Below are 25808 nucleotides of genomic sequence, written 5' to 3' on the forward strand. Positions count from 1 at the left end.
TCTCTCTCCCTCCCTTCCTCCTCTTCATTCCTCATCTATTAGTGTATAGATGAGTGAGAATGGCTCCAGGAACAGTGTTTTGTACTGTGTGTGGGATTTGGGAAGTCTGGGAGACCAGGTGCACCAAGCTGCAGCTCTTGAAAGAACGTATTAAGGAACTGCAGCTGCAGGTCAATGACCTTTGACTCGGACTGGGAGAATGAGGAGATGATAGGGGCTACAGGGAGACAGGTAACTGGGTGACTGTCAGTAGAAGAAAGGGGAATGCACAGCTGTGACCGTTCCCCTCAATAATAAGTATTTAACTTTAAATAATATTGAGGGGGACGATCTACCAGGGGAGCCACAGCAACCAGGTCACTGGGATAGAGTCTGGTGCTGTGGCTCAGAAGAGCAGAGAGGTGAAGGTGATAGGAGAGTCCTTAGTCAGAGGAACACAGACAAGGTTCTGTGGGAGCGATGGAGACATCCGGATGGTATGTTGCCTCCCTGGTGCCAGGATCAGATCATGTCTGTGGCATCCTTGGGGCAAAGGAGAGCAGCCTTTTGGTACATATTGACACCAGTGACATAGGAAGACAAGGTGAGGAGGTCTTGAAGAGAGATTCTAGGGAGCTAGGTAGAGAGCTGTAATTCTCAACAGAATGAGTTGCAATGTAAAAGGCAGACAAAATCAAAAAAGGGGAATACAGGACTGAATGTGTTTTATTTGAATATGTGCAGTATATGGAGTAAGGTCGATGAACTCGTAACACAGCTTCAGACTGGCAAGTATGATGTTGTGGGCATCACTGATTCATGGCTGAAAGAAAGATATAGCTGGGAGCTCAATGGCCAAGGATATACAGTGTAGGCAGGAAGGCAGAAGGGGTGACATTGCTCTGTCGGTAAAAAGTGAAGTTAATCCATCCAAACTCCCTCCATTTCTGTGAACTGGTACACTTCCATTGATAACCTCCATATTGTTGTCCATTCTTCCTCAGATATAATTATCCCTCCTTCCTTCTCCCATTTTGTTTTACTGTATGAAGTCGAAGATTTGACAACCCCTTATACATGCTTGAAATGATTCTACTACCATTATCTGAATTATATACTTTTCTAAAGAGCTCTATCAAGCATGTACTTGCCTTGGTTACATTTTTAAGCATCTTATTAACATATTGTCGCACCTGTAAATCAGAAATCCCATTATGATAGTACCCTCCCTGTTTGCTGGAGAAATTGTGGAAATCAAAATGCAAATCATTATCATATTTTTTTGGGACTGCCCTATTATCAAAAACTATTGGGGGGGGGGGATACACAATGCCCTACAAGACATCTTTAAATGTGAAATACCCTTAGAGAGTAAGACCATATATTTTGGATATATGCCTCAAGAATGATTGAAAAGAATATTTAATGAATATACTGCTGGTGGCTGGTAAAAAGACTCTTACTAGGAAATGGTTATCACAGGAGAGCCCAACTTTAAATGCATGGATGGACATGGACATTTACAAAATGGAGAAGATAACTGCATCTGTTAATCATAAGCTGGAACAATTTGATTCATACTGGGAAAAATGGTTTAACTACATAACACCTCATAGGCCTGATTTTATTCTCACAAATCAATGAATATGTTGTAAAAAAAAATATCACTCCCTACTTGTGCACAGTTCATTCCTTTGGCTTGTTTTTTCTTTCCACTCTTTTCTATAAGTGTGTACCTCAGATAAATACTTTGTGGAGATTTGTGATATATATGATATATATGTACAATGTCTGAAATTTATCTTATGGAAATGTTTGATGATGAACATAAATAAAAAATAAATTACAAAAAAAAGTGAAGTTAAAAGGAGGTGACATAGGGCAGAAGGTGACAAAGAGAAGGAACTGCAGGGGTAAAAAGACCCAAATGGGAGTTATATACAGACCTCTAAAGAGTTGCAAGGATGTGGTCTACAAATCACAACAGCAGATAGAAAATGCTTGCTGAAAGGACAATTAGGACAATCATCATGGAGGATTTCAATATAAGACCATAAGACCATAATACATAGGAGCAGAATTAGGCCATTTGGCCCATCGAGCCTGCTCTGCCATTCAATCATTGCCTTTTTTCCCCCTCCTCAACCCCACTCCATGGCCTTTAATCCCATGTCCATTCAAGAACCTATCAATCCTGCCTTAAAAACATCCAATGACCTGGCTTCCACAGCTGCAGGTGGCAACAAATTCCACAAATTCACCACCTTCTGGCTGAAGAAATTTCCCTGCATCTCTGTTTTGAATGGACTCCCCTCTATCCTGGGGCTCTGCCCTCTTGTCCTAGACTTTCCAACCATGGGAAATATCCTTTCCACATCAACTCTGTCTAGGCCTTTCAACATTCAAAGGGTTTCAATGAGATCCACCCTCATTCAGACCCAGAGCTATCAAACATCCCTCGTATGACAAACCTTTCATTCCCGGAATCATCCTTGTGAACCTCCTTCAAAACCTCTCCAATGCCAGCACATCTTTTCTTAGACAAGGAGCCCAAAATTGTTCACAATACTCAAGATGAGGCCTCATCAGTACCTTATAAAGTCTCCAGGAGACTTCCCTGTTCTTATATTCCAGACCTCTTTAAATGAATGCTAACTTTCCATTAGCCTTCCTCACCACCGACTTAACCTGCATTAAAAGAAACGGCCCCAACACCGACCCCTGCGGAACACCACTAGTCACTGGCAGCCAACCAGAAAAGGAGCCTTTTCTTCCATTCACTGTCTCCTACAAATCAGCCAATGCTTTAATACGCAGGTAGATTGGGAAAATCGGGTTGGTGAGGGATTCCAAGAGGGAGACTTTCTAGAATCCCTGAAAGATGGATGTTTAGAGTACCTCATGGTTGAGCCCATGGGGGGGGGGGGGGAGGGGGGTGTGGGGGGAGGATCAGCTATTGGATGTTGTTCAATGAACCGAAATTGCTTAGCGAGCTTAAAGTAAAGGAACCCTTAGGGGCAAGTGATCATAATATGACCAAATTCACCCTGAAATTTGAGGAGGAGGGAGGGGGAGAATTTACTAGAAGTTAGAGAAATTGATGTTAATGCCATCAAGTTGGAAGCTAAGTGACTATAAAGTGTTGCTCCTCCAACCTGAGAGTGGCCTCACGGTGGTAGCAGAGGAGGCCAAGGACTATCCTGTCAGCGTGGGAAGGGGAGGAAGAATTGAAGTTAGTTGCCTCCTGGAGACCCTGCCTAACAAAACCTTGGTTTAAATGAAAGTTTTCAACATCATTGTAATTTGCAACAAAAAATCTCAAACACTTTTGCCCTCCGGGTTCACTCCTGAAATCCAGTCCCAACAGTAGGAATACTTTGCTTTTGGCAGCACCTGGAAAATCTTTCAAACTGTGATCAAAATATCTCTTAACTGGTTAAATTTCAGGCATAGGCCAAAAGCAAAGTTAGACATAGGAACAGAATAAGGCTGATCAAGATTGCTGTGCCACTCTGTCGTGGTGATTTATTATCCCTCTCAACACCATTCTTCTGTCAGCTACTCGTAACCTTTCAAGTTCAAGTTTATTGTCACCTGACTATACATATGTCATAATATGATCGAATTCACCCTGAAATTTGAGAAGAAGAAGCTAGAATCAGATATATCAGTATTACCATGAGTAAAGGAAATTACAGAGGCATGAGAGAGGAGTTGACTGAAATTGATTGAAAAAGAACACTGGCAAGGAAGACGGCAGAGCAGCAGTGGCAGGAATTTCTGAAAGCAATTCCGAAGGATATATACATCCCAAAGAGGAAGAAGTATTCTAAAGGCAAGATGACACAATGGTGGTGACAACAAAGGAAGTCAGAGGCAACATATAAACTAAAGAGAGGGTATATAATAGAGCAAAAATTAGAAGGAAGTTGCAGGATTGGGAAGCATTTAAATACGAAAAGAAGGCAACTAAAAAGTCATTAAGGTAAAGATAGAATACAAAAATAAACTAGCTGATAATATTAAAGAGGATACCAAAGTTTCTTCAGATGCATAAAGTGTAAAAGAGAGGCAAGAGTAGATATCAGATCACTATGCTAAAGAGGTAGTAATGGGGGTCAATGAAATGGTGGACGAACTGAATAAGTATTTTGCATCTTCAATGCGCAAGACACCAGCAGTATGGTGGAAGTCAGGGGTCATGAAGTGTGTGATGTTACCATAACTAGAGAGAAGGTTCTTGGGAAACTGAAAGATCTGAAGGTAGATAAGTCACCTGGACCAGATGGTGTACATCCCAGAGTTCTGAAAGAGGTGGCTGAAGAGATTGTGGTGGCATTAGTAAAGATCTTTCAAGAATCACTAGATTTTTTTTAAGTGCAATCATGAACAATAAGCAGATCAGAAATGCTGATCAAGTCAACTAGTTCCCAAAGAGAACTCTGATAGACCAATCAGATGGTTCCAGAAGAATAGAAAATTGCAAATGTCACTCCACTCTTCAAGAAGGGAGAGAAGCAGAAGAAAGGAAACTATAGGCCAGTTGGTCTGACCCCAGTGGTTGGGAATATTTTGGAGTTGATTGTTAAGGATGTCGTTTTGGGGTACTTGGAGGTACATGATAAAATAGACATGGTTTCTTCAAAGGAAAATCTTGCCTGACAACTTTGTTGGAATTCTTTGAAGAAGTAACAAGCAGGATAAGCAATGGAGAATTGGTTAATGTGTGTACCTGGATTTTCAGAAGGCCGTAGACAAGGTGCCACACATGAGGCTGCTTCACAAGCTACGATCCCATGGTATCACAGGAAAGATTCTAGTATGGGTAAAGCAGTGGCTGATTGGCAGGAGGCTAAGAGTGGGAATAAAGGGAGCCTTTTCTGGCTGGCTGCTTGTGACTAGTGGTGTCCCACAGGGGTCTGTGTTGGGTCCGATCCTCTCTACATTATATGTCAATGATTTGGATGATGGAATTGATGGCTTTGTTACAGGGTTTGGAGACGATACGAAGATAGGTGGAGCAGCAGATAGTTTTGAGGCTACAGAAGGATTTAGACGGATGAGGAGAATGGGCAATGAAGTGGCAGATGGAATGCAGTGTTGGGAAGTGTATGGTCTTGCACTTTGGTAGAAGAAATGAAAGGGTTTACTTTATTCTGACTGGAGAGAAAATACGGAAATCTGAGGTGCAAAGGGTCTTGGAAGTCCTTGTGCGGGATTTCCTAAAGGTTAATTTGCAGTTTGAATTAGTGGTGAGGAAGACAAATGCAATGTTAGCATTCACTTCAAATGGATGTAATTTTGAGATGCAGTAAAGCACTGGTGAGGCCACACTTGGGGTTCTGAGCCCCTGATTTTAGAAGGGATGTGCTGAAACTGGAGAGGGTTCAAAGGAGATTCACTAAATGATTCCAGGACGAGATGGCTTGTCATATGAAGAGCATTTGATGGCTCCAGGCCTGTATTCACTAGAATTCAGAAAAATGAGTACTGACCTAATTGAAACCCATCAAATGATGACAGGCCTTGATGGAGTGGATAGGGAGAGGATGTTTCCTATGGATGAGTGCCTCAAAATAAAGGCGCGTCCTTTTAGAATGGAGATGAGGTGGAATTTCTTTATGCAAAGAGTGAAGGATCTATGGAATTCTTTGCCACAGGCAGCTGTGAAGTGTTTTTGTGTGTTTAAGGCAGAGGTTGATGGATTCTTGATAAGTCAGAGCATGAAGAGATTTGGGCTGGGAGGGTGTGGAAGGCAGGAGATTGGGGCTGAGAGTAAAATGGATCAGCCATGATGGAATGGTGGAGCATACTCGATGGGCCAAATGGACTTACTCTGCTCCTGGTCATATGGAAGCCAACTCTGAAGGTTGGCAGTCTCTGCTCCCGCCTGCTGTGTGTGGGTTGTAGTGAAATCCGTGACTCTTCATGCCTCAACCTCTCTGTTTCAGATCCTGAGGACAAAGATGCCCCATCGCCGGTAAGACTGGGCACCCTGTCAACACCGACCGTCACATCGAACTCCGTCCGCCTCTCCTGGACCACGGACAGGACCTTCGACACCTTCCTCATCCAGTACAGGGTTCAGGGGTCGCAGGAGACCCGGAACATCACGGTGGCTGGTGGGAAGCGAGTGTACCTCATCAGTGGTCTCCGTCCCTCCACCAGATACATCATCCTTCTCTACGGGATCTCGGGGAGTTTACAGACCCAGCCACTCTCCACCCAGGTCACCACGACAGGTACTGTGGAGCAGTCCGATCCCTCTGAATGTCAATCTCTGTCTCCATCTGTCGCTCTCCCTCAAATTCTCTCCCTCATTCTCATTCTCTTCTCCCATTCCCCACTTCCCTCTCCCCACTCCCCCCTCCCCTTCCCCCCTTCCCCCTCACCCTCCCCCACCCCCTCTGTAATTATCCATCCAGGAACTCACCTGTAGACTGGCAGATGTGCTCAGGACTATTTCCTGCATCGGAGAAGCTGGCTGTTAGTGTAAAGAATCCTCACAGATTAGGTGATATTTTTGTAATGTTTACTCGGTCCAGCTCACGCATTTTTAATATCCTGAAGCAGATTTAGTTGCTTACTTCCTATGGACTAACAAATTCTGTCAGGGGCCTCAGACGGCGTGTTGGAAGCCAATTCTGAAGGTTGGCCGTCTCTGCTCCCGCCTGCTGTGTGTGGGTTGTAGTGAAATCCGTGACTCTTCATGCCTCAACCTCTCCGTTTCAGCTGGTGAGGACAAAGATGCCCCATCGCCGGTAAGACTGGGCACCCTGTCAACACCGACCGTCACATCGAACTCCGTCCGCCTCTCCTGGACCACGGACAGGACCTTCGACACCTTCCTCATCCAGTACAGGGTTCAGGGGTCACAGGAGACCCGGAACATCACGGTGGCCGGCGAGAAGCGAGTGTATCTCATCAGTGGTCTCCGTCCCTCCACCCGATACATCATCCATCTCTACGGGATCTCGGGCTCTCTGCGGACCCAGCCGCTCACCACCCAGGTCACCACCACAGGTATGATTTTCTTAAAAGCTAATTTGAGACAGATGGAAGTAAAATGTTTAAATAATGTCCATATCAGCAGAGGAATCAGAATCAAGTTTATTATCACTGGTAGATGTTGTGAAATGTGTTGTTATGTATACATTAAACATACTGTAAGATACAATTTTATATTATCATGGGTTTGGTCATTGTCTGTTCAGAAATCTGAAGGCAGGGCAGAGAAGGCTCCTCTGAAATCATTGTTCTTGTCTCGAGGCCCCTGATGGTAGCAATGAGAGGAGAGCATGTCCTGGGTGGCAGGGCTCCTTCATGATGGATGCACCTTTTAAAGACGTCCTGCATGGTGGGAAGGCGGGTGCCCACGATGGAGTTTGCAACCCTTTGCAGCTTTTCCCATCCTGTGTATTAGCGCCTTCATACCAGACGAAGGTGCAACATCAGAATACTCTCCACGGTTCATCTGTAGAAATATGTTCGAGTCTCTAGTGACTTCAGTTACATCTATGGACTTCTGTGATACCTGAGACGGAGGTTTTGACATATAAGGTATAATAAATCTTGGAGCATAGGAAGTTACAGGAAAGGAACAGGGCCTTCTGCCCATCACATCTGTGCAGACCATGATGCCAGTTTGTATTCATTCCATCTGCCACACATGGTCCATATCGCTCCATTCCCCACCTAGACTCAAGGACAGCACAGAAACAGGCAACCTCAGCCCATCTAATCCAAACTGAACCATTTAGACTGCCTACTCCCATCAACCTGCATTTGGACCATAGCCCTCCAAACCCCGACCATCCATGTGCCTATCCAAACTTCTCTTAAACGTTGAAATCGAGCTCACATGTGCCACTTGTGCTGGCAGCTCGTTCCATACTCTCACCACCCTCAGAGAGAAGAAATTTCCCCTCATTTTCCCTTCAACCATTTCACCTTTCACCTGAAACCCCTTTTTACCGGACGTTTCTAGAAACACTGCTCTTACAGAACTGGTAAAGTGAAATAGCTGCAGCATAGCAGTAAAAATTTTACCCAGGGCATAACACACCCTTAACCCTTGACCTTAAGGGTAGTCCCACCCATCCTCAGTGCAAAAAGCCTGCTTGCATTTACCCTTTCTATATCCCTCATAATTTTGTATACCTCGATCAATCTTTTACATTCAAGGAATAAAGTCCTAACCTATTCAATCTTTTCTTATAACTGCACGCAACATGGATGCAACATGAATTTACAAGGATGCAGCAACCTTATTTACATCTTTCCTGCAGGCAAGCAATGCTCCAAATTAGGCCTCACCGACATCTGGTACAGCATCCCAACTCCTGTACTCGGTATTTGATTTATGGGCCTATAATGTCCCGGCTTAGTTTTATAGCCTTGGAACACAATTAGCTAACTTCGGGTACCTCACTTGTCTCCCAGGATGATGCAAATGTCCATGTGTCTGTCTGAATGCTCCTTCCCTTTCTTCCATAGTCCAGCCCATCAGATACCCTCCTCTTCATTTCTTTCAACTATCCCCTCCCCTTCACCCACCTACCTTCCCCCTCACCCGGTGTCACCTATCACCTGCCAGCTCGTACTTGTCCCGTAATTCCTCTTCCACTTATTCTGCTTTCTGCCACCCCTCCTTTTCAGTCCAGTTGAAGATCCCTGGAGCGGGGTGCCAACTGTTTATTCTCTTTCGTAGGTGCTGCCTGACGCCGAGTTCCTCCAGCAATTTGTGCGTGTTGCTCAAGATTTCTGTAGAATCTCTTGTGTTTATACATTATTATAATATTTACTTCAAACATCTGCCTTGGTAACAGGATCCAGGCATCTGCCACTTTCTGTGTAAAAAGAAACTTGCCTTTAAACTCCTCCCCTCTCCTTTGAACTTCTCCTTTAAACTTTTCACCTTTCACCTTAAACCTTTGCCCTCTGGTATTAGTCCTTTTCACCTGGGAGAAAGACTGTCTACTCTATCATTCTTTCTCAAAATTTCATATACAGTGCCTCTACCAGGACACCTTTCAGCCTCCAATGCTCTAGAAAAAAAATCTGTTTACTTGAGCTCTCCTAAACACTCCAGCCCAGGAAACACCCTGGTGATTGTCTTCTACACCCTCTCCAAAGACACCATATGCTCGCCATCATACATCTGTTGAAAGGTTTTTAACTCTCTATAGTGTATCTGCCTCTTTCCTGCACACACCCACCACTCTCCATATAAAAAAACTTACCTCTGACAACCCTGTATACTTACCTCCAAACGCCTTAGCCAGGCACTCTGTCTGTGCTGGTGTGAACTTTGAAACTGGGCACGATTAGCTGAACAGCCTCCTTCCATGCTGTCAGGGAGGAGGGGGTGAGCCTGGAGTTGCTCCAGACACACCCAGCCTTCGGATGACAGCATTTTAATGGCCCTTGCCAGGTTTGTACATTGTTTGTTTGGGAGAAGATGGAAAGTGTTACTGCAGCAACGCTGACAGCTGTGTGGCATCACCAGGAAGTTTCTCCAGTGGCAGGGAATGAACAGGCAAGGCCTGTCTCCACACCCGCCGTTCTGGATTGTATAATTAGCTGCCCCGCAGTCAGGGGACGTCAGATTCCATTGGCTTTTACAATGGGATATCCTGACTCTGTCCCTAACTTGATTATGGGACAATTTACAATAACCAGTTAACCTGCTCAGTATGCCTGGGAAACTGGAACACCCTGGGAAACCCACACAAAAGCTGTGCGTTCCCCAGGAAGGACATACAGAGACTTCTTACAGACCGGCGCTGGAATTGAACCCCCAGACTTCGGAACGTCCTGAGCTGTTAGAAACATAGAAAGCAGGTGCAGGAGTAGGCCATTCGGCCCTTTGAGCCTGCACCGCCATTCAGTATGATCATGGCTGATCATCCAACTCAGAACCCTGTACCTGCTTTCTCTCCATATCCCCTGATCCCTTTAGCCACAAGGGCCCTATCTAACTTTTTCTTAAATATAGCTGATGAACCGGCCTCAACTGTTTCCTGTGGCAGAGAATTCCACAGATTCACCACTCTCTGTGTGAAGAAGTTTTTCCTCATCTCGGTCCTAAAAGGCTTCCCCTTTATCCTTAAACTGTGACCCCTTGTTCTGGACTTCCCCAACATCGGAAACAAATTTCCTGCATCTAGCCTGTCCAATCCCTTTAGAATTTTATCCATTTCAATAAGATCCCCCCTCAATCTTCTAACTTCCAGTGAGTATAAGCCTAGTCGATCCAATCTTTCTTCGTATGAAAGTCCTGCCATCCCAGGAATCAATCTGGTGAACCTTCTCTGTACTCCCTCTATGGCAAGAATGTCTTTCCTCAGATTAGGGGACCAAAACTGCACACAATACTCTAGGTGCGGTCTCAAGGCCTTTTACAACTGCAGTAGAACCTCCCTGTTCCTGTACTCAAATCCTTTTGCTATGAATGCCAACATACCATTTGCCTTTTTCACTGCCTGCTGTACTTGCATGCCCACCTTCAATGACTGGTGTACAATGACACCCAGGTCTTGTTGCACGTCCCCTTTTCCTAATTGGCCACCATTCAGACAAAAATCTGTTTTCCTGTTCTTGCAACCAAAGTGGATGACCTCACATTTATCCACATTAAATTGCATCTGCCATGAATTTGCCCACTCACCTAACGTAACCAAGTCACCCTGAATCCTCTTAGCATCCTCCTCACAGCTAACACTGCCGCCCAGCTTTGTGTCATCCGCAAACTTGGAGATGCTGCATTTAATTCCCTTGTCTAAATCATTAATATATATTGTAAACAACTGGGGTCCCAGCACTGAGCCTTGCGGTACCCCACTAGTCACTGCCTGCCATTCTGAAAAGGTCCCGTTTACTCCCATTCTTTGTTTCCTGTCTGCCAACCAATTCTCTATCCACATCAATACCATACCCCCAATACTGTGTGCTTTAAGTTTGCACACTAATCTCCTGTGTGGGACGTTGTCAAAAGCATTTTGAAAATCTAAATATACCACATCCACTGGCTCTCCTCTATCCACTCTACTAGTTACATCTTCAAAAAATTCTGTAAGATTCGTCAGACATGATTTTCGTTTCACAAATCCATGCTGACTTTGTCCGATGATTTCACCTCTTTCCAAATGTGCTGTTATCACATCTTTGATAACCGACTCTAGCATTTTCCCTACCATCGATGTCAGACTAACCGGTCTATAATTCCCCGGTTTCTCTCTCCCTCCCTTTTTAAAAAGTGGGGTTACATTAGCCACCCTCCAATCCTCAGGAACGAATCCAGAATCTAAGGAGTTTTGAAAAATTATCACTAAAGCATCCACTATTTCTTGGGCTACTTCCTTAAGCACTTTGGGATGCAGACCATCTGGCCCTGGGGATTTATCTGCCTTTAATCCCTTCAATTTACCTAACACCACTTCCCTACTAACATGTATTTCCCTCAGTTCCTCCATCGCACTAGACCTTCGGTCCCTTACTATTTCCAGAAGATTATTTATGTCCTCTTTCGTGATGACAGAACCAAAGTAGTTATTCAATTGGTCTGCCATGTCTTTGTTCCCTATGATCAATTCACCTGTTTCTGACTGTAAGGGACCTACATTTGTCTTGACCAATCTTTTTCTTTTCACATATCTATAAGAGCTTTTACAGTCAGTTTTTATGTTCCCTGCCTGCTTTCTCTCATAATCTTTTTTCCCTTTCCTAATTAAGCCCTTTGTCCTCCTCTGCTGGTCTCTGAATTTCTCCTAGTCCTCAGGTGTGCCACTTTTTTTTGCTAATTTATATGTTTCTTCTTTGGACTTGATACTATCCCTAATTTCCCTTGTCAGCCACAGTTGCACTACCTTCCCTGGTTTATTCTTTTGCCAAACTGGGATGAACAATTGTTGTAGTTCATCCATGCGATCTTTAAATGCTTGCCATTGCAGATCCACCGTCAACCCTTTAAGTATCATTTGCCAGTCTATCTTAGCTAATTCACATCTCATACCTTCAAAGTTACCCTTCTTTAAGTTCAGAACCTTTGTTTCTGAATTAACTATGTCACTCTCCATCTTAATGAAGAATTCCACCATATTATGGTCACTCTTACCCCAGGGGCCTCACACGACAGGATTGCTAACTATAGAGTTACACTAACCATTACCCTACCGCAGCATCCAACATCCAGTGGGGCTCATCAGCCGTGGTTGGCAGCTCACCTGGGAAAAGGAAAACTTGGATCTCGAACCTCAGTTGTCTTGAGGAAGGCTTCGGGAGTAAACCCCGGGGGAAAATCCGGAGTGGGAGTCCCCAAGGCGATCCTACATGGAGCTCAACGCTGACTTCTGTGACGCTGCTGATGCCAATTTGTATCAGGCTCTGCGGTTCCTTTGGATTCATCGGCTGTGTGGTGAGGGGCAGCAGCTTGCTCTCCACACTGTTCTGCCCTGGCTTGCACGGCACATAGACAGCTGGGATGCAATGCCCGTGGTCGACCCCGAATGTACAGAACATTGAACACTGGAGCACGACCGGGCACTGCAGCAGATAAATATCCCAGACACGGATGGGACATTTTAAATTAGTCCGTGTCAGTTACCATTATTGTCTTCACCGATTCTGTTGTGGTATTGCAGAACATTTCAGGCCATTCAGTCCACGATGCTGTGCTGATCCTTTTAATCTGTGGTGGCCAGTGCTATCATGTTTGCTGTTGTGTGCTGGGGCAGCAGGCTGAGGGTATCAGATACCAACAGAATCAACAAACTCATTCGTAAGGCCAGTGATGTTGTGGGTTGGAACTGGACTCTCTGACGGTGGTGTCTGAAAAGAGGATGCTGTCCAAGTTGCATGCCATCTTGGACAATGACTCCCATCCACTCCATAATGTACTGGTTAGGCACAGGAGTACATTCAGCCAGAGACTCATTCCACCGAGATGTAACACTGAGCGTCATAGGAAGTCATTCCTGCCTGTGGCCATCAAACTTTATAACTCCTCCCTGAGCCAATAGGCTGGTCCTGGACTAATTTCCACTTGGCATAATTTACTTATTATTATTATTTAATTATTTACGGTTTTATATTGCTATATTTCTACACTATTCTTGGTTGGTGCGACTGTAACAAAACCCAATTTCCCTCGGGATCAATAAAGTATGTCTGTCTGTCTGACCCTTCACTCCCACATAACCGCCCCCTTTTTCTTTCATCTATGTGGCTATCTAAGAGTCCATTAAATATTCCTGATGCATTACCCTCCACCACCACCCCGGCTGTGTTTTCCATGCACCCACCACTTATACCTCCGACATCCCACCATATTTTCCTCCAGTCATCTTAAAATCATGCCCTCTTGTATGAGCTATTTCCACCCGGGGAAAAAGGTGTTGACTATCCATCTGATCTGTGCCTCTTATCATCTTGTAAACCTCTAACAAGGCTCCTCTCATCCAAAGAGAAAAGCCCTAGCTCGCTCAGCTTATCCTCATGACATACTCTCCAACCTCCTCTGCACTCTCTCCAAAGCCTCCACTTTGTAGTTTGAATATGTACAATAAAACCATACTCAATAACTTAGTAACATTAAGTGAGGTCTCAAGACCACACTTGGAATATTCTGTTCAGTCCTGGCTCCTCATTACTGGAAGGATATGGAAGCCCATGAGAATGATTCCAGCAATGAAAGGGTTAACCTTTTGATGGCCGTGGGCCTGTATTTGCTGGAGTTTAGAAGGAAAGCGGGGATTTCATGGAAACCTATTGAATATTGAAAGGGCTGGATAGAGTGGATGTTTCCTGTAGTGGGGGAGTTTAGGACAGCCTCAGAACAGAGCAAAGTCCCTTTAGAACAGAGATAAGGAGGATTTTCTTGATCCAGACAGTGGTGAATCTGCCACAGTCAGCTCTGGAGGCCAACTCATTAGGTGCATTTAAAGTGGAGGTTTATAGGTTCTTGATTAATCAGAATGCCAAAGGTTACGGGGAGGAGGCAGGAGAATGGGGTTGAGGGGAATAATAAATCAGCCATGATGAAATGGTTGAGCGACTCAATGAGACAATTGGCCTAATTCTGCTCTTGCATCTTTTGGTTTTATCACCCCTACTGGGGCAAAGACCACGAACAGCAGGTTGCCAAAGTCCTTCTCCTGGGCCAGTCTTTCATGTTCTCCCCAGGTGTAAATCATCTTCAAAGGTCCTTCTACTCCTGGGAACGAGGTCTTTGGAGTCTCTGTTGGTGTTTCTGCAGCTTTTGAGATTTTACCGGGAATCGCCCACCCCATCCCCAACTCTCCTCCTTTCACAGGCATGCTTGGGACTGTTCATGGCCGAGTGGTGTTATTGTCACGTGTACCAAAATCCAGCGAGAAGGCTGTCTTGCATTCTCTTTTAATGTTCGGGCAATTGCAGGAAAGTGCAGGGGGTATGTCAGAGGAAGTGCTTTACAGAATGGTGGGCATGTGGAATGCATTGCCAAGGGTGGTGGTATAGGCAGATGCATTAGGGGTTTGAAGGGGCTCTAAGACAGGCATATGAAAAATGAGGGCTATGTGGAAGGGAAGGGCTAGATTGATCTTGGAGTAGGTTAAAGGCTTGACACCACATCGTGGCTGAAGGACCTGTACTGTGCTGTACAATTCGATGTTGGATGTACATAGAGATCTGACCATTCCACCATGCATTGAGCTAGAACAAGGTAAAACAATGACAATGCAGAATAAAGTGCAAAAGTTACAGAGAAACTGCAGTGCAGGTAAACAAATAAACTGCTGGACCATAATAATTGTGAGATCAGGAGTCCATCTTATCATGCAAGAGGCCGATTCAGTACTTAGCAGTGATGCATCCGGACAGAACACTTTCTATGGTGCGATGAGAGATGACAGGGACATGAGGAATTTCTTCAGCCTCCTGAGGAAGTAGATGTGTTGGTGAGCTTGCCTGGCCCTGATATCAGTGTGATTGGACCAAGACCAACTACTGGTCCAATCACACTGGACCAGCACCCCTGATGTGGAGAGGAGGATGTGCACTGCCCCTCTCCTGAAGCCAAAGACGTTGAGGGAAAGGTTGTTGTCATGACACCATGTTGCCAGTCTCTCTGTCTCTTGTCTGTACTCCAGCAACGTTATTTGAGATGTGGCCCTCTACAGCGGTGTCATCTGAAAAGTCGTGGATGGGGTTAGAGCAGAGTTTGGCCTTGCAATCATGAGAAGAGTTGGGAGCTGAGGGCACAGCCTCGCGGGGCTCCATTGTTTCGAATAATCACAGTGGACGTGGTGCCGCCTGTCCTTACTGATGACATTCTGTTGCTCAGGAAGTCACCAATTCCGTTGCAGAGGGAGGTGTTGACTCTCAGGCCCTGAAGTTTAGTGACGAGTTTGCTCGGACTGATAGTATTAAAGGCAGTCTGAAGTAGGTGCCTTCACTGTCCAGATGCTCTAGGGATGAGGTGGTGTCCACTTTAGACCTGTTTCAGTGGTAGGTAAATTGCAGTGGGTTGAGGTTCAAAGTTCAAAAGTTCAAAGTACATATATGTGACCATGTACTACCGTAAAATTCACTTTCTGTTCATTCACAGTACAACAGAGAAATACAATAGAATCAATCAGAGCCCACACTCACAACAACGACTAACCACCAATGTGCAAAACAAGACCAATTATGCAAAATAAATAGATAGATAGATGAATATATACTGAAAACATGGGTTGCAGAGTCTCTGAAAATGAATCTGTAGGTATGATATCAGATGAGAGTTTTGGTGGATCAGCAGTTTGATGGTTGAGGGATAATAACTGTTCCTGAACCTGGTGGTGTGGGACCTGAGGCTCCTGTACCTCCTGGCCGCTGGCAGTAGCAGGAAGAGTGCATGGATGCGTGGTGGGGCCCCTGTTGATGTAAGTAGACATCTGGAAGTCTGGGGTTGGTCGATGAAGCAGTTTGTGACGGTGGATGTTGAAATGTGGTGTTTTGTCGCTGCAGTACTGTGCAGCACATAAACATTACTCTAGTTTGGACTCTGCCGAGGTCCACGCTGAGAATCCACACACTTTGCTGTTGCTGATCAATCACGGCCCGCAGTGCCTCTTGCCTCAGTGACGTTCCTGTCTCTTTTCCTGCACAGCTTTAAAAGAGAGAGATCAACCCATCAAAACCGTTAAGCTGGACGGCCTTTCTTTCTCCGATGTCACCGATGTTTCCTTCCAACTCTCGTGGAGGGCAGAGAAGGTCTTTGATTCTTTCCTCGTAGTGTACGGGGTCCAAGGCTCTGAAGTGACGCGGAACCTCTCAGTGTCCGGGGAGCGGCGACTCGTCGTCATCACAGGACTCAGACCCAGCACCACCTACACCGTCCGTGTCTACGGAGTCTCTGCCGCAGGTCTCACCAAGTCCCTCACCACCCTGGTGACCACCAAAGGTATTGTACTTCCCATTGACTTGTAGTTTACAGAATCTGCCTTTTCCTTCTGGTTACGAGTGGCCTGTGGAATGTCAAGCTCGGCTCCTCACTCAGTATAAAGACTCCTGACAGACCAGTAATTATGCTGTAAAGCATGATAGTGAAGTGGTCAGCATATCATTATTACTAGATCAGTCATGTCTGTAAGCAGTTTGTACATTCTGATGACCATATGGGTTTCCTCCAGGTGCTCTGGATTTCTCCCCATTCCAAAGTAGAGGTCAATAAGTTACATGGGTGAAACTTGGTGGAAGGGCCTGTTCTCGTGGACCTGTTTTGACGTCCCTGTAGGTGCACTGCGATGTGTCAAAGTTGCCTTCAAGGCTGAAGTTAATGTGTGCCCTAACCAGGCTCGCAGAGCACTTCATGTTGGTAGATGTTACAGTATGTTGTTATGTGGTAACAATGCCAAGCAAGGCATAAAGATTACTACCTTACAATGAACATTAGCAAGCAAGTTTATTTGTATAGCACTTTTCAATCTCAAGGAGTTCAAAGTTCTTCACATAGAACAAGATATAAATATCAAACAAACTCCAGGCAATATACAAGAGAATAAAATCACACAAGATAGACACGATAAATAGAAGTTATGGTGCAGAAAACTCTAATTAAAAGCTACAGTGAAAAGAAAAGCTTTAAGCCTCGATTTAAAAGAGCTTAAATTTAGGGCAGACCTCAGCTCCTCTGGAAGGTTATTCCAGATACGTGGAGCGTAGTAACTAAAAGCTGCTTTACCGTGTTTAATTTTGACCCTGCGGACAGTAAACAGACCCACCCCAGATGTCCTGAGGGCTCTGGAAGGTTCAGAATGTAGCAAGAGATCGGAGATGTACTTTGGCCCCAGAACATTCAGTGTTTTACAAACCAGCAGTAATATTTAAAAGTCAGCCCAACTGTGTCAAAAGCAGCACTAACATCCAGTAAAACCAAAACTGAAATTTTAGCATCGTTGTGCTTTAACTGGATGTCATTTTAAACCTTGACCAGAGGACTCTCATTGTTATAATGTTGTCGAAATCCAGACTGGAAAATATCGGTACAGATGCTGAGTGCCAAAAGCTGTCAAGTTGCTGACAAGCAACCTTTTAAGTGATCTTACTTAAAAGTGCTCAGTTTGATATGGGCCTGTAGGTTGTTCTTTTTGAAAAGCGGCTCAATAACTGCAGTTTTCAGGGCTTTTAGGAAGCAGCCTGATAGAGGTGTTGACTGTCTTCAGAATGTCTGACACTTTGCAATTAAAAACATTTTTTAAAAGGCTGCAGGTAAAAGGAAACAGGAGGAGTTCTTCAGGTGTGGCACAATTTCCTCTGTGGTCTATATTTTGAATCGTGTCATCTTAACGAAGTGAGTTCTGAGTGAGTGAAGGGATGACACTGGCCTGATGCAGACACACTGACAACATGTCTAATCTTCTGAATTTTGTCAGTAAAATAGAACGCAAGGTCATTACGTGACTTTGTATTCAGGAGTTCAGGTGCTGCTGATGTGTGTGCCTCTCAAATAAGGCACGTGCATTATAGCTGTTTGTGTTTATGGTATCAGAGGAGGACGGCCTTGCATGTCTCAGCTTCGTAGATGCAGAAAGTTTCTTTATAAGTGTTGCAATGGACCTGGGGTTTTGTTTTCCGATATCTGTGTTCAGCTTCTCAACACCCTCGCTTTTGGAGGTTAACCAGCGAGGTGTTGCTCTGAGGTGCTTTTTGCTTCCCAGAAACTACGTTTTACTTTTGTGGGGGGGTGGGCGATTGCATCACTGACATCTGTAATTGTAGACTTGAGCTGGTCTGCAAGGTCACTGACAGAGGCTGGCGAGAAGGCAGGTGTGGGAGAAAAGGCCTGTGTGAACAACACCTTGGTGCTTTCAGAGATATAATGTTCTGCGTTTACCTCCGTCTGAGCACTGGTGAATAGAGATAAGTGTAGATATAAGATACAAGTATAAAGACAAGTAAATAAATTGTGGAAAAGAGGAACAGTGGGATGGGGTTCTCTCCTCATCTTTTATCACTGCCATCGTGCACTCCCAGAAACTACTGTGACATGGAGCAGGTTCCCTAGTCATAACTGAGGATCTGAGATTTAAAGCCCGGACACACCACACCATGGCGAGTGAAGGAATCATTCTATCGGTCCCCTCCACCTCTCTGCCGAGGTCCACGCTGTGAATCCACCCACTTTGCTGTTGCTGATCAATCACGGCCCGCAGTGCCTCTTGCCTCAGTGACGTTCCTGTCTCTTTTCCTGCACAGCTTCAAAAGAGAGAGATCAACCCATCAAAATCATTAAGCTGGATGACCTTTCTTTCTCCGATGTCACCGATGTTTCCTTCCAACTCTCGTGGAGGGCAGAGAAGGTCTTTGATTCTTTCCTCGTAGTGTACGGGGTCCAAGGCTCTGAAGTGACGCGGAACCTCTCAGTGTCCGGGGAGCGGCGACTCGTTGTCATCACAGGACTCAGACCCAGCACCACCTACACCGTCCGTGTCTACGGAGTCTCTGCCACCGGTCTCACCAAGTCCCTCACCACCCTGGTGACCACCAAAGGTATTGTACTTCCCATTGACTTGTAGTTTACAGAATCTGCCTTTTCCTTCTGGTTACGAGTGTTTATTTTAAGAGATACAGCACGGCAACAGGCCTTTCCAGCACACACTGCTCATTCACACCCATGTGACCAATTAAACTATTAACCCGTACATCTTTGGGATGTGCAGTCACAGGAAGACCATATAAATTCCTTACAGACAGCCATGGGATTTGAGCCCTGAACAATAGACAATAGGTGCAAGAGTAGGCCATTTGGGCCTTCTATCCAGCACCGCCATTCACTCTGATCATGGCTGATCATCCACAATCAGTACCCCGTTCCTGCCTTCTCCCCATATACCTTGACACTGCTATCTTTAAGAGCTCTATCAAACTCTCTCTTGAAAGCATCCAGAGAACTGGCCTCCACTGCCTTCTGAGGCAGAGCATTCCACAGATCCACCACTCTCTGGGTGAAAAAGTTTTTCCTCAACTCTTTTCTAAATGGCCTACCCCTTATTCTTAAACTGTGGCCTCTGGTTCTGGACTCTCCCAACATCGGGAACATGTTTCCTGCCTCCAGCGTGTCCAATCCCTCAATAATCTTATTCTGGCACTCTGACAGTGCTACACTAACCACTATGCTACCATGCTTCCCTTTACCTGTAGCTATGACAAGCAAGGACTCTGTACCCACAGAAAACCCTGTGGCTTGTCAAGCTAATGCTGTTTACATCAGTGATTACACTTAGTAACACTACTCAAAATTGTTAATGTCATTTCCTGTATACACACGTAAGGAGGATAAAATAATTGTTACTCCAGATCTGATGCAACACACAAAAAGCAACAGATAAAGAACACAAAAATAGTAATAAAAACACAATAAATATAAATACAAATATGTAGTTCAAAAAAGCTGACCTGCCAATTAGCTTTTGAGGGAGATTGTTTAAATTTAATAAACTGGTGGAAGAAGACCTGAGAGCTCAAGCAGGATCTTAAAACAAAAATTATTCTGTAATGTACTCCAGTCCCAGGTGATAGAGCAACAAGTAAGAACAAGTAAGAGAATTCAAAATCAATTCTAGAAAAAAATTCTAAAGAAACAGAAAAAATTCTAATGAATTCTAGAAGATACAGGAAGCCAATTCAGAGCAGTTAGGGTGGGAGTGATATTTTCCCTCGTCCTAGTTTTGGTTAAAGGTCTAGCAGTGACATTCTCAATGAGATGAAGTTTGTCAATAGATTGCTTTGGAGGGCCAGTGAACAGTGCATTGCAGTAATCTAGTCTATTCCACGTAAAGGCATGAATTAGTATTTCAGCATCATTACGTGACATCTATGGACCAGTTTCTATCTTCTTATCCACAAGCTTACTGTGAGTACTCTCAGTAATTTCCTTTCTGTTCCAGTTAATAACAGCCGTGGAGAGCAGAGGAATGTTCAATGCTGGCCCCTCTATGGCCCTGGTCCACCCATCCCCATCAAAGTCTTCAATACCAGTAATGCCTTTTTCTTCTGCAGAGACAAGCCAGATGCAGCCCAGTAAAGCCATTAAACTGGAGAGCCTCTCTTTCTCCAACATCACCACTGGCTCCTTCCGAATCTCCTGGAGGGCGGCGAAGATCTTTGACACTTTCGTCATTCTGTACGGGGTCCAAGGCTTGGACGTGATGAGGAACATCTCGGTGACCGGGGATCGGCGGTTTACAGTCCTCACCGGCCTCAGACCTGGCACCACCTACACCATCCGTGTCTACGGGGTCTCTGCCAGCGGGCACACTGAACCAATCACCACCATCGTAACCACCAAAGGTACTGGTCTTAACGAAACGTAACTGTCCTCATGTAGAAGCTGCAGCAAGGAGAGGGGTCATGACGATGTCCAGGCAAGGTTAGCGTACAGGTAGTGTGCAGTCAACCCCAGCAAGCGTGGCCTTTGTGGAAATGTCTACGAAGAGCACAGCTTCCCTTTGCACAACAGGGACCAGAGCCATCTGACGTGTAGAGACCAGAGAACAGAAGGGTTCAAGGAACACACACCAACTAACTTCAATTCTCATCAATTGTTATACTGTAATTTGTTTTGGCTTTTAACACGTTCATTCTGCATGGTGAGTGATGTTGCAAGTAAGGAATATGAACTTGCCCAGTTTACCAAATGGTTAATATCCATCACCGTGAGTCAATTCTGTGTAAAAACATCATTTCTCTGTTCAGACCAGACAGTTAGGTAATGGACCAGCCTGTTCTCCTTGTGCACAAGTAAATAACGTGTGATTGAGTTCCAGGTTCAGGGGAAAATTTATTATCAAAGGCGGATAGGATGGGGTCTTTTCCTGGATAGGTACATGGAGCTCAGAAAAATACAGGACAGTGGGTAACCCTAAGTAATTTCTAAGGTAAGGACATGTTGGGCACAGCTTTGTGGGCTGAAGGGCCTGTATTGTGCTGTAGGTTTTCTATGTTTTATGGGTTTTTTTTACATACTACCTTGAGATACATTTTCTTGCAGGCACTAAAGGGAGATAAGGAAATACAATAGAATTTACAAAAACTATACATAATCAAAAACTGTCAATATGCAGAAGAAGACAAACTGTGCAAATGAAAAATAAATACTGAGACCATCAGTTGTAACGAGAGCTTGAAAGTGAGTTTTCTCCATGATCCTTACTGCAGTTTACGTACCACCAGTGGCCGACTAGATTGAAGCATTTGAGATACTGAATGATGAACAAGAGACAGTCCGTCCCAATGCATTTGAAATCTTAGTCGGGGATTTCAACCAGGCTTGTTTGATGAAATCCCTGGCTAATTATCATCAGCACCACACACTCACTAGACCTCTGTTGTCCTGTGATAAGGAATGCCCGCCGTGCCATGCCCTGAATCTGATCACTTTGCAGTGCTTCTCCCTAAAGAGCAAAGCTCAGACATAAGGACAAGGGGTGGTGGAGGGAGGCAGAGGAGGGGCCACAGGACTGCTTCGAGTTGATGGTCTGGGCCGTGTTCAAGAGCTCATCTGTGGATCTGAATGAATACACCATGGTTTTCAGGGACTTCATAGAAACAGTTGTAGACAAGTGTTTCCCCACAAAATCATTCAGTTTTCCCCTAGCAGACGCCCTGGAGGAATCATGCAATCCGCCATCTGCTGCGGGGCAAAACAAAGACATTCAAGCCTGGTGACCAAGAACATTACAAGATCTCCGGAAAGCCACCTCACAGGCAAAGTGGAAATTTTGGACAGAACATGAATCAGTGAAGGATGCTGGACAACTGTGGCAGGGCTTGAACGTTGTCCCCTCTGATAAAGTAAAGTCAGGTGACATAGCTGGCCACAGGGTTTTGTTTGCAGATGAGCTCAATGCCTTCTGTGCTTGGACCACCAGAAGGTGGAGGAACCATCGTGAACACCCACAGCCCCCAATGACGCTGTGATTTCAGAGGGAGACGTGAGGATTCTTCAGGAGGCTGAGCACACAGAGAGTTTCTGGCCTGGTCGGGGTATCTTGCCCAGTACTGAAGACCTGAGCTAATCAACTGGCTGGAGTCTTCACTGAGATCTTTAACCTCTCACTTCAGTTGTCTGAGGTACAAGCAGGCTTCAATTATACTGTGCCTAAGAAGAATATGGTAACGTGCCTCAATGTCTATCGCACAGAATCTCGTACATCCACAATGATGAGCTATTTTGAGAGTTTGGTGATGAAACTTATCAACTCCTGCCTGAGAACTGACTTGGTTCCACTCTAATTGTCTACAGGCTCAACAGGTACACAGCAGATGCCATCTCATTGGCTCTTTACTCAACCCTGGAACGTTTGGATATCAGAGATGCATATGACAGGATGCTCTTTATCGATGTTAAATACTATCATCCCCTCAAACTAATCAATGCTCCAAGACCGAGGCCTCATTACCTCCTTGTGCAGCTGGATCCTTGATTTCCTCACTTGCAGACCCCAGTCAGTTTGGATTGACAACAACATCTCCTCCACAATCTCCTTCAGCACAGGAGCACCAGAAGGCTGTGTGCTTAACCCCTCCTCTGCCACTCCCTCCCCACTCTACACTGTTCATTTGTGACTCCGTCTGAACACAACTCCAAAGCCAAATCAAAGGTGCTGACAAATCAGCATATAGGAGGGAGATTGAAAATCTGGTTGAGTGGTGTCACAACATCAACACCTTAGTCAGTAAGACCAAGGAGCATGATTATTGACTTCAGGAGGAGGAAAGCAGAGTTTAGTAAGACAGTCCTCATCGGGAGATCAGGACTGAAAAGGGTGCATTTATGAAGAAAGCTTGGCAGTGCCTGTACTTCCTTGCGAGTTTGCAAAAGTTCAGCGTGACATATAAAACTTTGACAAACTTCTATAGATGTATGGTGGTGAGTATATTGACTGGCTGCATCACAGCCTGATAAGGAAACACTGTAGCCCTTAAATGGAAAATCCTACAAGAAGTAGTGGACACAGCCCAGTCCATCACGGGAGGAGCCCTCCCCACCTCTGGTACACCTACACTTGCACCATCACTGAAATATTCCCACAACCTATGGACTCACTTTCGAGGACTCTTCATCTCAAGTTCTCTATATTTATTGTTTTTTTTTTGTATTTGCACAGTTTGTTGATTTTTGCACATAGGTTGTACATCCAGTTGGTGTGCTCTTTCATTGATTCTATAATGATTATTGGATTTACCGAGTATGCCCACTAGAAAGTTGTTCTCAGGGTCGTGTATGGTGACATGTATCTATTTGATAATAAATTTACTTTGAACTGTAGGTCATAGAATCAGTTCAGAGTTGAGATGAATGAATTTGTCCACATTGGTTCAGGAGCCTGATGGTTGTCAGGTGATATCTGTTCCTGAACCTGGTGGTGTGGGATCTAAGGTTGATGATGGATGCTACTTTCCTGCAATATGAGTGTGAGATTTCAGAGTCCAGTTAATTGACAACGGCATTCCCACAGGGGATTATGAAGGATATATATCCTCCCTGTGATGCAGAGGAAGTGCCCTCTCAATCATTGAACACATTTACAAGGAGCACTGTCACAAAAAAGCAGCATCCATCATCAGGGACTCACCACCCAGGCCATGCTCTCTTCTTGTTGCTGTCTTCGGGAAGAAGGTACAGGAGCCTTGGGTCTCACACCACCAGGTTCAGGAACAGTTATCGCCCTTCAACCATCGTGGGTAACTTCACTCACCACAACACTGAACTGATCACTGCACACAACCTTTGGACTCACTTTCAAGAACTCTACAACTCAAAGTTTAAAGTACAAAGTACGTTTGTTATCAAAGTACATATACTATATACAATCCTGTGATTCATCTCCTTACTGGCAGCCATGAAACAAAACATTGGAACCCTTTAAAAAGACAGCCAATGTGCAAAAATAAAATCAAAAACAATAAAAGTAACCAAATAACTTTCAGAACAAAAGTGAGTTTACAGCCACGAAGCTAGGCACTGCAGCCAGTCCAGGAGCCTGTTAGTTGCCGGCCACAGCCTAGGTTCAGCACAGAGATTGGATCAGACACCAAGACCGGTCCTGAATCCCATCCACTGCGGACCCCCGTGGAACTGCCAGCCCGCTGCAATTAGAAATCCCTATTTCTGTTCAGCTCCCACAGAGAAGAGCAAAGCCAAGCCAAAGAAGCTGGGGAGCCTCACAGCCACTAGAGTTACCACGAACTCTATCCACCTCTCCTGGACAGCGGAGAGAGGGTTCGAAGCTTTCTTGGTGCGGTACAAGGAGCATGCCAGTGGCACCACGCGGAACGTCACAGTGAGCGGCGACCGGCGGGCGTTGACCATCACAGAGCTACGGCCTGGCACCAAGTACACCGTCCACATCCACGGTCTGGTGAATGGGCAGCGGACAAAGCCTCTCAGCCGACTGATCACCACACCAGGTAACTGCGCCAAACTCTCCTTGTGCACGTACCAGTGGGTTAACATGACGCTATTACATTGCCAGTGACCCCAGTTCAACTCTGCCACTGTCTGTAAGAAGTTTGTATGTTCTACCCATGACTGTCTGTGTTTCCTTTGTTTTCTGAGTTTTCCTGTCACGATTCCTGGGATGGCAGGACTTTCATATGAAGAAAGACTGGATCGACGAGGCTTATAATCACTGGAATTTAGAAGTTTGAGGGGGGATCTTATTGAAACGTATAAAATTCTAAAGGGATTGGACAGGCTAGATGCAGGAAGATTGTTTCTGATGTTGGGGAAGTCCAGAACGAGGGGTCACAGTTTAAGGATAAAGGGGAAGCCTTTTAGGACCGAGATGAACAGAAACGTCTTCACACAGAGAGTGGTGAATCTGTGGAATTCTCTGCCACAGGAAACAGTTGAGGCCGGTTCATTGGCTATATTTAAGAGGGAGTTAGATATGGCCCTTGTGGCTAAAGGGATCAGGGGATATGGAGAGAAAGCAGGTACAGGGTTCTGAGTTGGATGATCAGCCATGATCATACTGAACAGCGGTGCAGGCTCAAAGGACCAAATGGCCTACTCCTGCACCTATTTTCTATGTTTCTATTTTCCAAAGATGTACCAAGTTAGTAAGTTAATTTGTCACTCGGGTATAATTGGGTGCCCTCAGCCATCAGGCCCTTGAACCAGTAGGGATAACCACTCTTCCCACAACCTATGGACTCAGTTTCAAGAACTTCTCAATATCAAATAGGGACAAAGGAGATGTCAGGGGTAAGTTTTTTACTCAGAGAGTGGTGAGTGCGTGGAATGGGCTGCTGGCAATGGTGGCGGAGGCAGATACGATAGGATTTTTAAGAGACTCCCG

General features: G+C 45.1%; 1 protein-coding gene across 1 annotated transcript in view; it reads left to right on the plus strand.

Annotated features, from left to right (window-relative positions):
* Positions 1–25808, plus strand: part of LOC132394859 (tenascin-X-like) — a 168568-nt gene that overhangs the window by 72341 nt on the left and 70419 nt on the right. The window contains exons 14-19 of the mRNA XM_059971266.1: positions 5931–6221; positions 6712–7002; positions 16112–16405; positions 18700–18993; positions 20503–20793; positions 24625–24915. Coding sequence (XP_059827249.1) covers positions 5931–6221; positions 6712–7002; positions 16112–16405; positions 18700–18993; positions 20503–20793; positions 24625–24915 — 1752 coding nt within the window. The remainder of the gene's footprint in view (positions 1–5930; positions 6222–6711; positions 7003–16111; positions 16406–18699; positions 18994–20502; positions 20794–24624; positions 24916–25808) is intronic.

This window comes from Hypanus sabinus, chromosome 5 (assembly GCF_030144855.1).
Source record: "Hypanus sabinus isolate sHypSab1 chromosome 5, sHypSab1.hap1, whole genome shotgun sequence".
NCBI lineage: Eukaryota > Metazoa > Chordata > Chondrichthyes > Myliobatiformes > Dasyatidae > Hypanus > Hypanus sabinus.